At 52.6% G+C, this 12,790-nt stretch overlaps 1 protein-coding gene across 1 annotated transcript in view; it reads left to right on the forward strand.

The window, feature by feature from the left end:
• LOC104282627 overlaps positions 1 to 10,664 on the forward strand; it is a gene marked incomplete at its 5' end in the record, with an annotated part of 38,873 nt that extends 28,209 nt beyond the window's left edge. Inside the window, 2 exon segments of the mRNA XM_009880742.1 lie at positions 4,965 to 5,053; positions 9,870 to 10,664. Of these exon segments, the coding sequence (XP_009879044.1) occupies positions 4,965 to 5,053; positions 9,870 to 10,096 (316 nt within the window).
• Between the last annotated feature and the right edge of the window lie 2,126 nt (positions 10,665 to 12,790).

The raw sequence follows: 12,790 nt of genomic DNA on the forward strand, positions 1-12,790 counted from the left end.
ATTCCCCGATTTGCCCATAGCCAGGTTTAATGAAGGCATTTGTACTTCATGCACTGGCTGTACCTGCCTCTGCTGGCACAGTCCCCATCCCGTGCTGCATGTCCACCATGCCCTGAGCCCCCTAAGACGCTGCATCCCTGGGTTTGTCTCAAACGTGGGTTTGCTTCCTTCCCTCCAGTCCTAGCTATGCTGGAAACGTTCCCAAAAAATGAAAGCCAGCTCTTTTCTGGGCTTTGAAGTGTGGAGTAGAATTGAACAGAGGAAAAAAAAATAAATCTATTCAATGGGGGATGGGTTTTTAGAAAAAAACCTATTGAGTCAATGGCATTTGTATTAAAAACAGCGAGTCCTTGGAGTGATTTCCATAGGAACCAGCCCTCCCGTTCCTGGCAGATTCCCCGCAGCAGCGCCCAAGGCTGCAACCGAGTCGGGAGCAGTGCTGCAAGGGGGGAGCTCTGAGGTCTGCTCGCCCCAGGCAGGGGGGAGCAGGGCAGGGCAGGCTGCTCACTGTTGAATAAGTGATTCACAGCTCTGATTCACAATTCCATCCTATAGCCATGGAAGACGGCCAGATCTGGTCATCAGCTGCGTGCCTTTTTCCAATGTGAGAAGTTATTTTTGGGTGCTTTCAGATTACAGCACTTGTTTTTTTCTGTGCCTTTGAATTCTGGATGATTGCACTGCAAGTAATTGAGGAACTTGAATTTCCTGCTTAGAGAAGTGAGCTCAGTACCATTTTTTGCAACTCTAAGGCATTTCTAAAATAGCTTTTCTGTGTGGCATCATGGGGAGCAGGCACACAGCTTTGAGCCTGTTTGTGCAAAATTTGGGAACACTGGGTGCAGTAGGTTTGCAGAAAAGGACCTGGGGTCCATCAGATTGAACATGAGTCACCATTGCACCCTTGCTGGGATGGAGACTGACTGTATTCTGGGTTTTACTGGTAAGAGTGTAGCCAGCAGGTCAAGAGAAGAGATGGTTGCCCTCGATTTGACGCTTAATGGGACCACACCTGGAGCTCTGTGCCTGGTTATGGGCTTGCAACGGCAACAAAGATGTGGCCATATGGGAGCCACTAAAATGATCAGAGGTCTGGAGCCCATGGCAGGGGAGGAGAGGCTGAGAGAGGTCCTTCAGCTTGAGAGCTAGGAGAAGAGTCTCATAGCTGTCTTCAGAGGTGCACAGTAAAAGGACGAGAGTCAATGGGCACATGTTGTAACAAGGCAAATTTGGAATAGACGTTAGGAAGCATTTTTCACCCAAGGGTGGTCAAACACTGGAACAGGAGGCCAGAGAGACGGAGAAATCTCATGCTCAAAATGTGACTGCTCAAAGCCCTGAGTATCTAACAAAAGGTTGGATGCAGCTGAAAGTTTGACCCTGTTTTGAGCGGGGTGTTGGGCCAGAGACCTTTAAACCTTCATTTGTCTGGGTGTTTCATGTTCCTCTCCATCTGAATAAGTCTGTGATTTTTTTGATCCCACAAGGCATTAAGGGGATGTAGGGCTTTGGCTGTCCCCCTGACACTCGGGTGTAACCATAAGGCAGGGGCCAGTGAAGTCCACCATGTGAGTTCAGATGTGTTCACTCCCTCTCTAGGACCAGAAGAAAGGAAAAGGGTGTGAAACAATGCCTGTCTCCCCATCCTCTGGGGATGAACCTCTCTGCTCATTGGTGATGCAGGGTCACCCTTCCCTGGCGACGCACACCTCTGAAACATGAGGTCAGACCTGAACAAGATCCACATGTTTCTTGGTACAGCCACTCTTGTGTTGTGACCGTGTCACTTAGCCCCTTCCCAGGCTGCAGGGACTGACCACGGCCCTTCTTCCCACCCTTTCCAACCCAGCCCTGTGCAAGTCTTGTGCTTGGTGGTAGCCAGCTCTCCTGTCTGTGCCTGTATGCAGCCCTGAGGCCAAGGATCATTGGGGTCATTGAGAGCAAGGACCACCCAGTTAGGGAGCTCAGCGAGGCTGGGGATCCTGGTTCTACCTCCCAGGTGAATGCCCTGACTGCAGGGTGAGCCTTTCCTTCCACGAGTTCTTGCTGTCCTAGGGCACAGATGCATGGCTTTGATAGAGGCAGGAGGAGCTTCTGTCCAGTGCAGCCCATGTCCTGAAGGAGAAGTGGGAGGGGAGGAAAGAGTCTTTTGGGAGGTGGAAAATGTGATGCCGACACTGCCACGTCAACGAGGGAGTTGAACCTGGGCCTCCAATTTCAAAACAGAGTTCAAACCACTGGAATATTACAACTAAAGGAAAAAAAAAAAAAAAAAAGGATTTGACACTTCCTTGTGCTTTCCCTTTCCCCATCTCTAGATCCTATCAACGTTCTGGGGCAACCCTGAAAGCCAGGAGCAGTGGCTGGGAGGCACCAGGGTGTTGTTGGCCAGCTTTTCTGCAGCCCTGAAAAACCCGGGAACCTCAGCTGCCTGCCAGGGGGGCACCTGGTGGGGCAGGAACTGCTGGGGTTAACTGGTAGCTGACTGGGTTGAGGTTTGTAATGGGGTTTAGGTTCCTAAGTCCTTTATTGGATCTAGCCTGAGGCTCTATTCCCAGCCCTGCTTGTGACATTAACAGGTCACTGCAGCCCCAGGGCTGTGCCTGCCCTTTGTCCTCTCTGCCTGGACTGCCTGCACGCCGCACACTGGCACAACCCCGAGTGCAGGGCAGCGGTACTCACGTCCGAGGGGTCTCAGCGCAACCATCATGCAAGTGCTGAAATCAATTTGCGAGGCGAGCAAGCCTCGCTTCTGGCTTTCTTGAAACTGTGCCACCACATGCCTCACGGAGGATGGATATAAATAGTTTTTGGGATGCCCTGGGTTGCAGCAGACGGCAGGTATTTGAGAAGCAGTGCTGTTGGCAGTGTCACGTCAGGGCAGCCTCTGCTACGTTAGGGATTGTTTGCACCTTCCACAGATAAATCAGTGTGAGAGTGCTGTCCTGTGCCTGGCTGGGGACGGATCAGGCAGGCAGTGCAGAAGGGGAAGGGACGGATGGTTGTGGGGTCTTGGCATTCCCGCATGTCTTTGGGCAAGTTGCTTAAGACCAGATTTTCTCAGAGTACCGGAGAGTGTCCATACACACATCCTTTCGTGCAGATCTTGTGTTTCAAAGGGAGTTTGCCCATATATACCCCTCACTGTGTCCATACCAAGCTGTGTGACCAAGCAGGGCTGTGAGGGGCCTGATCAGAGCTCACGGGCACTCTCATCCATCCTGTGCATCTGCAGTTTTTCTTTCTGTGTTCAGGATATTTGCACAGGGAGGACGGGGAAAGCTCTTGTGCACTCAGGGCTTCCCTTCTTGCAGACCTTTGATGCAGCTGGGGCAGTAGATGCCCACGCTCCAAGGTCACTATGGTACATACAACCTTCAAGAATGTGCCTGTGGTTCTGTCCCATTTCTGAAATGGCCATATTGAGCCTGTCCTATGTGTGAGGGATGCAGTGGGTGCAACTGTCGGGGGTACTTGGGCAGCGGGATACTCAGCGCGGTGGTGAAGAGCCCATCTGCCACCCAGCATGCAACGTTGTGTTAGCACTGGCAGTGCCTACGCTGGCATTTGCAGCATGCAGGGCGCTCAGCGTTCAAGCATGGAGCTGCTGGCAAGAGACCCCAGAGCTGGGGGAGATCTCGGCTGCTTGAGCACGTCCAAGCAGGGCTTTGGGGTCTGAGCAGGGCTTTGGGGTCTGGCATGTCCTGGGTGCGAGGGTCCACGGCAGTAGAGGCGGAAGCAACCTCCGTGCCTTGCAGCCTGGTGGTTTGAACACTTGCCTGGGAAACAGGCTCAGTTGTCTCCAAGGGGAAGGGCTTTCAACCCCCCCTATCTCAGTTCTGGAAAGCTCCCAGCTGCAACAGCAGGGCAGCCCTCGTCCCAAGTAAGCCAGTGCACAGCCAAGGGGCAGATTCTGGCATCCCAGTGGGCAGCAAGAGCTGCGGGTGGTCAGAGCACTCAGGTGGGGGATGAGAGACCAGTGGTCTGAACGATGCGGTCACTTAGGGTCAGAGCAGAGGAGGACCCAGGAAGCTGGTGAGGTGTTTAGGTCTCTCTGCTGGAAGCAGAGAGGTGCCGGGGGGGCTCTGGGAGCGCAGCCCTGACTTCTCCGGAGGGGAAGTGTGAACTGTGAGCAGTGGCCAAGCACAGCTGGCACCTGGCAATGTGAAAGCGGGGCTTGTTAGAGTGCGCACAGACTGCTGATTGTACCCTTGGTCACAAACCCTCCTTAACCAAAGCATGGTAGCATCCTCAGAGGTTTGCCAGGCAGATCTGTGGTGTTCCTCCCCTCCTCATCATCCAGTCCCAGGGAACCAAGGTGGGCATCCCCCTCCTTTCTCTCCTGTCCCTGTTGCTCCACCTTCCCCAGGACTGTTTGCTGCTGGCTCTGCAGAGCTGGAGGCTGCTCGTGGACTCCCTTTAGAGCAGTTTTCATGGTGCTGGGCGGCTGGCTCCATGCTGGTCCTAAATTCCATCACATTGTGGGGTTTTCTCACCCTCAGTCTCACAAACGAAGCTGCAGACCAGAGTTGTAGCCTCAAATAGCTTGAAAGGGCCACCTACTCACATGGCCTGCAAAAGGAACAGAGGACCTGGTCATACAGGGGTGCATGCAGCTCTGGGACTTCTGGACCAGCATTTTTTTGTGGTATTATATTGGTGGGAAGGCACCTTCGGGGCTTTTGAGGTGATGAGGTGCTGGCTGTCTCTGAAGTCAGCAGGCGTTAGGTAGGTGTTGCTGGAAGCACCATTGAGCCCTCAAGTGCTTTTGGTATTGGTGGTTATTCTTCAAAAGCCTGGAGAGGGATAGAGATCTTGAGTGTTATTTAATAGAAGGATTTAAAGCCTGAAAACGCCTCCCTGCCAGTAGACAAGCCTGCAGCCTTGGCTTCTCATGCTCTCTGACATGCCTACTCCTCCTTACGGAGCTGCAGTAACTTACTGTTTCTTTTCTTTTCCCATAGCTCCCAGAATGGAGAGGAAGGTGGAGCCTGGCCGAACAACCAGTTTGACACAGAGATGCTCCAAGCCATGATCCTGGCTTCAGCAAACGGTTGGTCTCCGTTGCGGGAAAAGCACAGCACTTGCTCTCGTCCGGACATCTCAGATGCATGCCATTAGATAAGATGCTGGTGGGACTTATGTATCTGGGATAACTGGGGTGTCTTCAGAAGTCCTTCTTCAACAGTTGCTGGTGGAAAAGCACTGCTGTCTGTGTTGCCCTGCAGATGAGAGAGGTCAGGAAGGATTCAGGCAGGGGAGATACCAGGTAGCTATCAGCGTCAGGCATGCTGTGGACAGGCTTGGGATGTGGTTGTGTTACGTGAAAGAGCCGGTCTTGAGATGATGTTTTGTAAACTACTTGGTTCCAGAAGGACACAGTAAATGAAACATCTGTTGTGTTGCAACTTGCTGTAAGGTGAGGAGGTAGATTTGCTTATGGCTAGAAGCTAGGCCAGGAATACAGTAAATGCCTGACTCAGTATCCCCAACAAACCTCGTGTCCAGAGATGCTGGTGCGTGCTCCTTGCTCATGCTGGGTCCCTCCATTGAGCTCTGGGCTTGCCAAGTTTTGCCCCACCAGCTGCTGGTGGTTCTTTGCAGTCATAATCACCAGGGTTTGGTCTGGGGTCATTTTGGGCTCATCTGTTCTGGTTTACAACTGTGCCATGTTGCAAGCAGTGAGCAGGGAGGGGTGTTCCCATGCACCCGCGGTCTCCATGGCTTTATATAAAAGAAGTGCAGTTATCACTCTGCGCAGCACTGTGGATAAAGAGGCTGGTTTTCATACAGCCTTTATTTATAAATACCTCCAAGTTTTTTCCCCCCTTGGTTTAAAAATAGAAGCAACAGCACAGCCATAAACCCCTGTGCAAAATGCTTAGGATGTTTCCTTTGAGCTGTTGGGAGAGAAGGAATCTGGGGGAGGAGGGATGGCTTTGGTGTTGTTTTCTTGGAAAGCTGCTGCAGCTGAACTTTGCCGCTCTGCAGACACCAGGCAGCCTGGAGACACAGCTGCCGTGGCCAGGGAAGGGGACAAAGGTCTTGCGCAAGGGAGTTGTTTACACTCAAGGGAAAGAAACAATGTGAAAATGTGTCTCTGCTCTGAAAAACGACTTTGGGAAAATAGCCTATGGGGTTGCATGTGGTTATCATCACCCGATGCCTCCAGATCCGGTTTCCTTATGCTCAAATGAAGTTGTTTTTCTAACTGCTGCGCCAGCAGCCCCCAGGATCAGAGAGCTGAGTGGGTCCCTTCCAGGTTAAGCACCGACTTCCATGTAGCCCCAGCCCCATTTACAGCAAATCTCCCCCAGTTCACAAGTCTCAAACAATCCTAACCTCTCCCACGGCTTCAGTCTGCCCAGGGGGTTAGTTTAAATCAGATCCATCCACTAGATAAGGGCTTTCCCTGCTGCAGCCCCGGGGAGAGGATGGCTCCATGTGCTCCATCCTTTTCTTGCCCATGCCAGTCCTTTGACACGCTGGCTGGGGACACAGCACAAGCTTTGTCCACCACCACTGTCTTCTCACATCTCCCCTGGTCCCTGGTCCCCGTCCCCCCTTTTCTGCTCTCAATAGCTAATAGCGTTGATTGGAGCAGGCTTTAAATAGGGGCAGTGCTAATTGCCCATTAAGCTTTGTGCTGCCCCTTGTTGGGTAATGTTTCCTTGTTATTTAAATGATCCTTATCTCTTACTGTCACCTGCTGAGCTGAGCTCTGTTTGAGCTCCAAGGTGGCAGGTGGGACGCTGTGACAGAGGTGATGGCACTAAGCCTTTTGCTCACCCACTCCTCCAAGCGAGCGTGAGCTGCTCCCGCACAGACTGGTCGGTGGTTGATGATGACTTGCACCACACCGCATCACGCCCATGCTCCAGTCTGCGCTGAGCAGAGACCAGCCAGGAAAGTCCTCTAATGCTCTGCTCCATGATCTAGGGATGCCCCCGGAGAAGGGGCTGGTGATGCCCTGCCTGCATCCTTACCCTGTGCCAGGGGTGATCCTTCACTTCAGCAAGAGGCAGAGCTGGCCCTGCCATGCCAAGCCTCTCTGCCCATCCAGTCACTCTGAGGATTAAATCGCTTGCCCAGTGGTTAAATCACCCTCTCGAGCTAGAGTGCCTGGGGAGCTGATTTCCTCCCAGAGCTGCAACCCTGCTGTAGGGCTTCTGTCTCCCTTCCTGGGCTCCCTTCCTCCAGATCTTCCTCCCTCAGAGCTGAGAACAATGTGAAAAGCCAATGTTTTGAACCATCTGAAAGGGCAGAGGCAGCTGCTAAGACAGACCAAGGAGCACAGATGCTCCAGGACACCAGACACTAAAGGGCAGACATCCTGTCCTTAAAATACTCTGGCTTCCAGCAAGAATTTATAGGGGTGCCGTGAGACGGCGGGAGAGCAGACAGGCAGCCCGAGGAGATCCTTCTCCCCAGCTCCACTGCCCACGGGCAGGGGCAGTCGTTCTATATTTGGTTCTCCTGAAAGCCCCACCAGCAGCTGCAGCAGCACATGCTGCCTCTGGCCGGCCTCTCCTCCTCTCTGCTTATGAGGGCGATGGAGCCGCTAGCTGGTTATTTTTTGCCAAAGTCCAAATTCTTGTTTTCCTCCTCAGGACCATTTTGGATAATGGTTGGCTGCTGGTAAAGGCTGAGCGTAACCTTTTCAGCGACAAGAGCTGAAGCACCCTCCCTGCTTGGCAAGAGCAGCTCAGTGCCCATTTATCAACCTCTATTGTCCCTGTTCTCTCTTCTTTTCAGCCTTAATGTCAATGTTACCTAGAAACAGCTCTTTGCTAATACCCTGGACCAACTCGCAGGCTGGGAACTTTGCGGGCGGCTTTTTCTCCCCCATGAAAGCTGTGCTGTGACTGCAAACTAGTTCACGGGGACCAGTTGTTGCCAATGCCGCTGGGAGCCCCCAGCATCCTCGCTGCCCTGGTGCAGCTTGGATGGTCCAGGGGGAAAGTAGGGCAGCGGCACCCAGCGGGGAGGGCACAGGAGAAGGTGCCTAAGCCCACCAAGCCCCCAGCTGGGCTGTATCCATCTGAGGGAGCCCAGAAAAAAATTCTCCTCCGCTGCCAGAGGCCATAGTCCACCTGTGAGCAGGTCCCTGGCTGCAGCCTGGCCTCACAGCACATCTCCAGCCATCCCATCAGGGTTTGTAACACCCTTATGGATATGGGGTTGAATTGGTTGTTACTGTTGCTGCTGATGAGGCGAGTGAGGATTAGCCATAAGTATCACTGACTGTATACGCACATCTCCTCCAGCCTTCCCCAAGACCAAGGTCCTCAAAACCCCACCAGGTCTGGGACCCATTTAATGGGGAACTGTAGAAAAGTTCTCCTGCCAGTGAATGCAGAAGGCGAAATGACATTTCCCACAATGTTTTGCTGTGTTTCTACACCATCCTGTGCATCCCCCTTCCTCTCTGCACAATATCCTGCCTGTTTTCAGACTCGCTGTGTGTTTTCCTCTGCCTGCTCCAGCAGAGCAGCTGTAACTTTTCAAGCTGCAGTTGCTTCATACTTCCGACCTCTGCGAGGGGATGCGTACGCAGCAAGATTTCAGGGGGTTAGTGGGATGTGGCCCAGTTTTTTGTCTAGTTTTCTGGCTGGCTTAGCCACCCCCATCTGCTCAGGGGAAAGCAAAAGCAACATGGAGGCGTGTACAGATCTGGTCTGGAGCGAGGGAAAACACGAGAGGACCAGTTCTCTGCTCATTGTTTTTCTTTATTGCCTCAGTCTCTCCACCTGCGAAAAGACGGAGTAGCAGCCCTGGACTCTGCCTTGGGCCGTTCAGGTGCCCTTGCTGGGTTTCTCCAGCCTCCCAGGACAGCATGTCCATAGCCACATGCATGAAACAGTTAAAAGGCTGAGACACGATCCACAGTATCCAAGGCAGAGACAGGGTTTTAGCAAATCATTTCTGAGCAGGGCTGTGCAAGGATCCCACCCTGAGCCACGCGCGGGCAGTCATGCTGGAGCAGATCTCTCAGTGCCTCATGGCAACAGCATCGCTCGTGCCCTACCATCCCCCCTCCCCATGCTCATTTCTCCCTCTGCCTCTGAGCATCCCCCCAGTCTCCATCTGGTCTCTACCTCCCAGCAGTGCCCCAGCATCCCGGGGGGGCTCTGCGCCCTTCCCCGCCCCTGCGTTTGCTCTCTCCATGATGGGGCTTTACAATGCGGCAGGAATGAATTTGCCTTCCCCTCCCCCTCCTCCCAGATCTGGACCATCAGACGCGCTTTGGCATTGATTTGCTTCATGCTCAGCTTCCTAGAGCCATTTTCTGGTACTGCAGGGGAGGGATTTTCTTTCTTCTCTCAGACTCTCTGAATAAACCTGGCTGGAGAAGTACTGGGCGCAGGGTTTTAAATGCAGTGGAAAAAAAAAATAAAATATTGGATTTCCCTTAATGCATTACTAATGGTTGTGGCTGAACAATATGTTTGTAATGGGCGGCTTTCAGAGCAGGAGGAGGTGTGTTTTTCTGTGGAGGCGGCAGCCAGGGAGGAGGGCAGAGCAGGCAGCATCAGGCAGGCAGGGAGGGCTAAGCAGCCCCATGGCTGCCAAGGGCAGAGGAGAGGTTGCCTCTATCCCCAAAGTCCAAACCTTTGGCAATGATGTGAGATGGAAACAAGGGATTTTGGTGCCAGCTGCGCCGTGTTCCCCAGCATACGCATTGTAACCATCCCACGGAGCGATGGGGCTGAAGGATAGTGAGGGGTGGGGGTGAAGGTTGGTGGCACTGAGGTCTGGGTTTGACACCCAGTGAGAGCATTTCTGGGCTGCTGGGGCTTGGTGTGGTCCCTGACCGGCACTGATTATCTACTCTTCTCTTTTGCCCCCCCCTCTGATGTCCCCCACAGAAGCTGCTGATGGCAACTCGACCCTAGGTGGTGGGACAGGCACCATGGGCCTAAGCGCCCGCTATGGCCCCCAATTCACCCTGCAGCACGTCCCTGATTACCGGCAGAATGTCTACATCCCGGGCAGCACTGCCACCCTCACCAACGCCGCTGGCAAGCGCGATGCCAAGAGTGCCGGCTCCTCGGGAGGCAACAAGAAGAAATCCGGGAAGAAGGAGAAGAAGTAGAGAAGAAGAAGGAGACCTTAGAGTTACAGGGCAGCCGGCTCCAGCACTCCCCCAAACCACAGCCCAGGCCGGAGGACGAATGTCAATTTTTTTGTGATGCAAAAAGTAGGAAACGCTGCGAATGTATCTCCTCATCATCAGAGCTAGGAGCAGGGTCTCGCTGCTGTTAGATCTCATGATGAAAACCAATCTGGAAGCTAAACCGAACGCAAACAAGTGCCCTGTGAATACTTGCTCATGTTTTATATGATCCCTCGGGTATTAGAATATGCACGGGCAGAAGGTCTTGTGCCATGTCTTTGGATCCGATTTGCTCCCAGATAGTCCGAGAAAGGCACAAGGCTTGTGCTTGAGTTTGCCCAGTGTAAATAATCTTAACATGGATCTTTTAATTTATAGACCTTCGCTCATTTTTTTTTTTTTTTGGAAAGGAAAAGGCAGTTTCTAGCTTAGAGCCAATGCTCCAGATCTTTGCTTTAAACTTTCCATTAGTAAAATTCACCCCCAGTTAATGATAGTGATGGATTTGTTGCTAAGAATTTGGTAGGGAGTGCTTCAGTTCCTGCTTACCTGTTACCTGGGAAAAAAAAAAAAAAAAAAGTAAGTGTTTATATTGCATGAGTTAAAGGGAATACGGCAAAGCTGCATCCTAAACATTTTTTTTAGAAGTGCAACCATCAATGGCCTGAAATATGAGACAAAAAAAAAACACCCAACCCACCCTCCTGATGTCTGAGAGGTAGGGAATTCAATGAGGAGTGTGCCGAGGTGTGCGGCAGCTGCCCCAGTGGTTCTAGGGGTCTCCGAAGAGCAGACACATCTCATCCCTTCTTTGCAGTAAATATTTATATGTACAGTCAATGTTCTTCTGGAATTAAAGCTAAGAGAATCTTGTTCCCCTGTGGCCAGGCTCCTTTCAGCCAGCCATCTGGCCAAGTCCCCACCAAAGGGACTCGGGGGATGATGCTTCATGTTTCTGCACACCGTGTCTGCATGCACGTCCTTCACCTCACACCTGCACTAGCACAGTTAGCTCCACGGACCCACAAAAGTCCTCGCATGCCCACATAGTGTGGTGTGAACATGCCGGCAGCTGCCCAAGCCTCTGTGCTGGGGCTGCCTTGGGGGGGGGTGGGTGGGATTTTTCAAGTGGGGTGGGGAAACTCATCGCTTCTTATTTGGGGTGTAGACCCCAAATAAGGGGGCTATATGGGGAGAGCTGCCGGCATGTGGCTTTGGTGCAGAGTTGGCAACCGAGTAAGTGAGAGTTGGTTTGGTGGCGCGTGGGGATCAGATCTGGAGGAGGGACCTGAGAGCTGAGGGTGACGCTGCAAAGCCAATAAGCCGGGGCAACAAGGGGGTGGGTCGCATGGTACCATGCCAAGCCAGCCCAGAGGAGGTGATGCTCCTGCTGGCTTTGGGCTTTCCACCCCGTGGAGGGAATCAAAGCATGAGGAACAGAATTTCACCATGTGCCCATCACCCTTGCACCGGTCCAGCTTCCCATTTCAAAGCAGCTCTGAGCTGTCCCAGGAAGGAAGAGAGGGGCTTTATGTAGCCAGAGGGAGGAGAGGCTGCAGGGTGGCCAGGAAGGGGCCACACTGGGTTTCCCAGGGTGTATGTGGTGTTTTTCCCTTTTTTAATCACTAACACATAACTCACCCGAGCAGATCCAGCCCTCTCGGCCAGGCTCCAGCATGGCAGCGATCACCCCACCGCCACCCCCTCCCCAAACCCAGGGCAGCAGGAGCATCCGCTGTGTTTCATCCAGATCCAGCCACCTCCGGTGCTGGATGCGCTGGGAGCGGTTCCCACCCTGTCCCCTGCAGCTGCCACCTGCCCCCCTCTAGAAATGCTGTAGCTGAATCGTAGTCTTTATATTTCTTTTTAATCTTCAATCTGAGGTAGCGTAGTGAGTGTCGTGTATTTAGTGGCGTGTTATTTTTAATCTCGGTAACTACTTTGTGGACATCAGTATTTTCAATTTTTCTCTGTATCTTCTTTACATGTGGTCTGTGCTCCGAGTGTACGTGAAATGAAACACGTTTGCCCTTTCAATGTGTCTAATATTGAATTATACTTATATATTATATATATGCTTATATCCTTCTTATACCCATATAGACCAATGTCAATGTGTTACACGCAAGTTTTATACTCTAATATTTATATTGCTTTTTTTCTTTGGAAAAAAAAAATAATAAAATGGTTTCTTCTGAGTAAACGGTATTTATTTCCGGTGGGAAGAGGGTGGCACAGATGGGGCCTCTCCATCCTAATGCTGCCGCTGTGCCGAGTCTGCCAAGGTTGAGCCCCTGCCTGGCTCCAGCAGCGGGGATGCTCTTGTGACATCACTGTCCTGGAGTCCCCCAGGCCTTTGGGCTGAGGGTGACATGGCTGTGGGTAGCACCAGTGTGTTCCTGGCTGGCATTTTGGGGGAAGGGGAGGGCAGACCCTGTCACACCCCACTGAGGACACTGTGGTGTCCACAGCTACAGGTCCTACCCCAGCCCCGAGGGGATCCAGTTGCCCTTCCCCATCACTGGCAGGGATCCGGTCACCCTTCCCCAATCCCAGGGGGATTTAGTCACCCTTCCCCAACCCCAGTGGGGATCAGATCACCCTTCCCCATCACCAACAGGGATACACTCTCCCTTCTCCAAGCCCGAAGTGACCTGCTTTATGGGAGGGGGG

The sequence above is a fragment of the Charadrius vociferus genome, unplaced genomic scaffold (assembly GCF_000708025.1).
Source record: "Charadrius vociferus isolate BGI_N301 unplaced genomic scaffold, ASM70802v2 scaffold822, whole genome shotgun sequence".
Lineage (NCBI taxonomy): Eukaryota > Metazoa > Chordata > Aves > Charadriiformes > Charadriidae > Charadrius > Charadrius vociferus.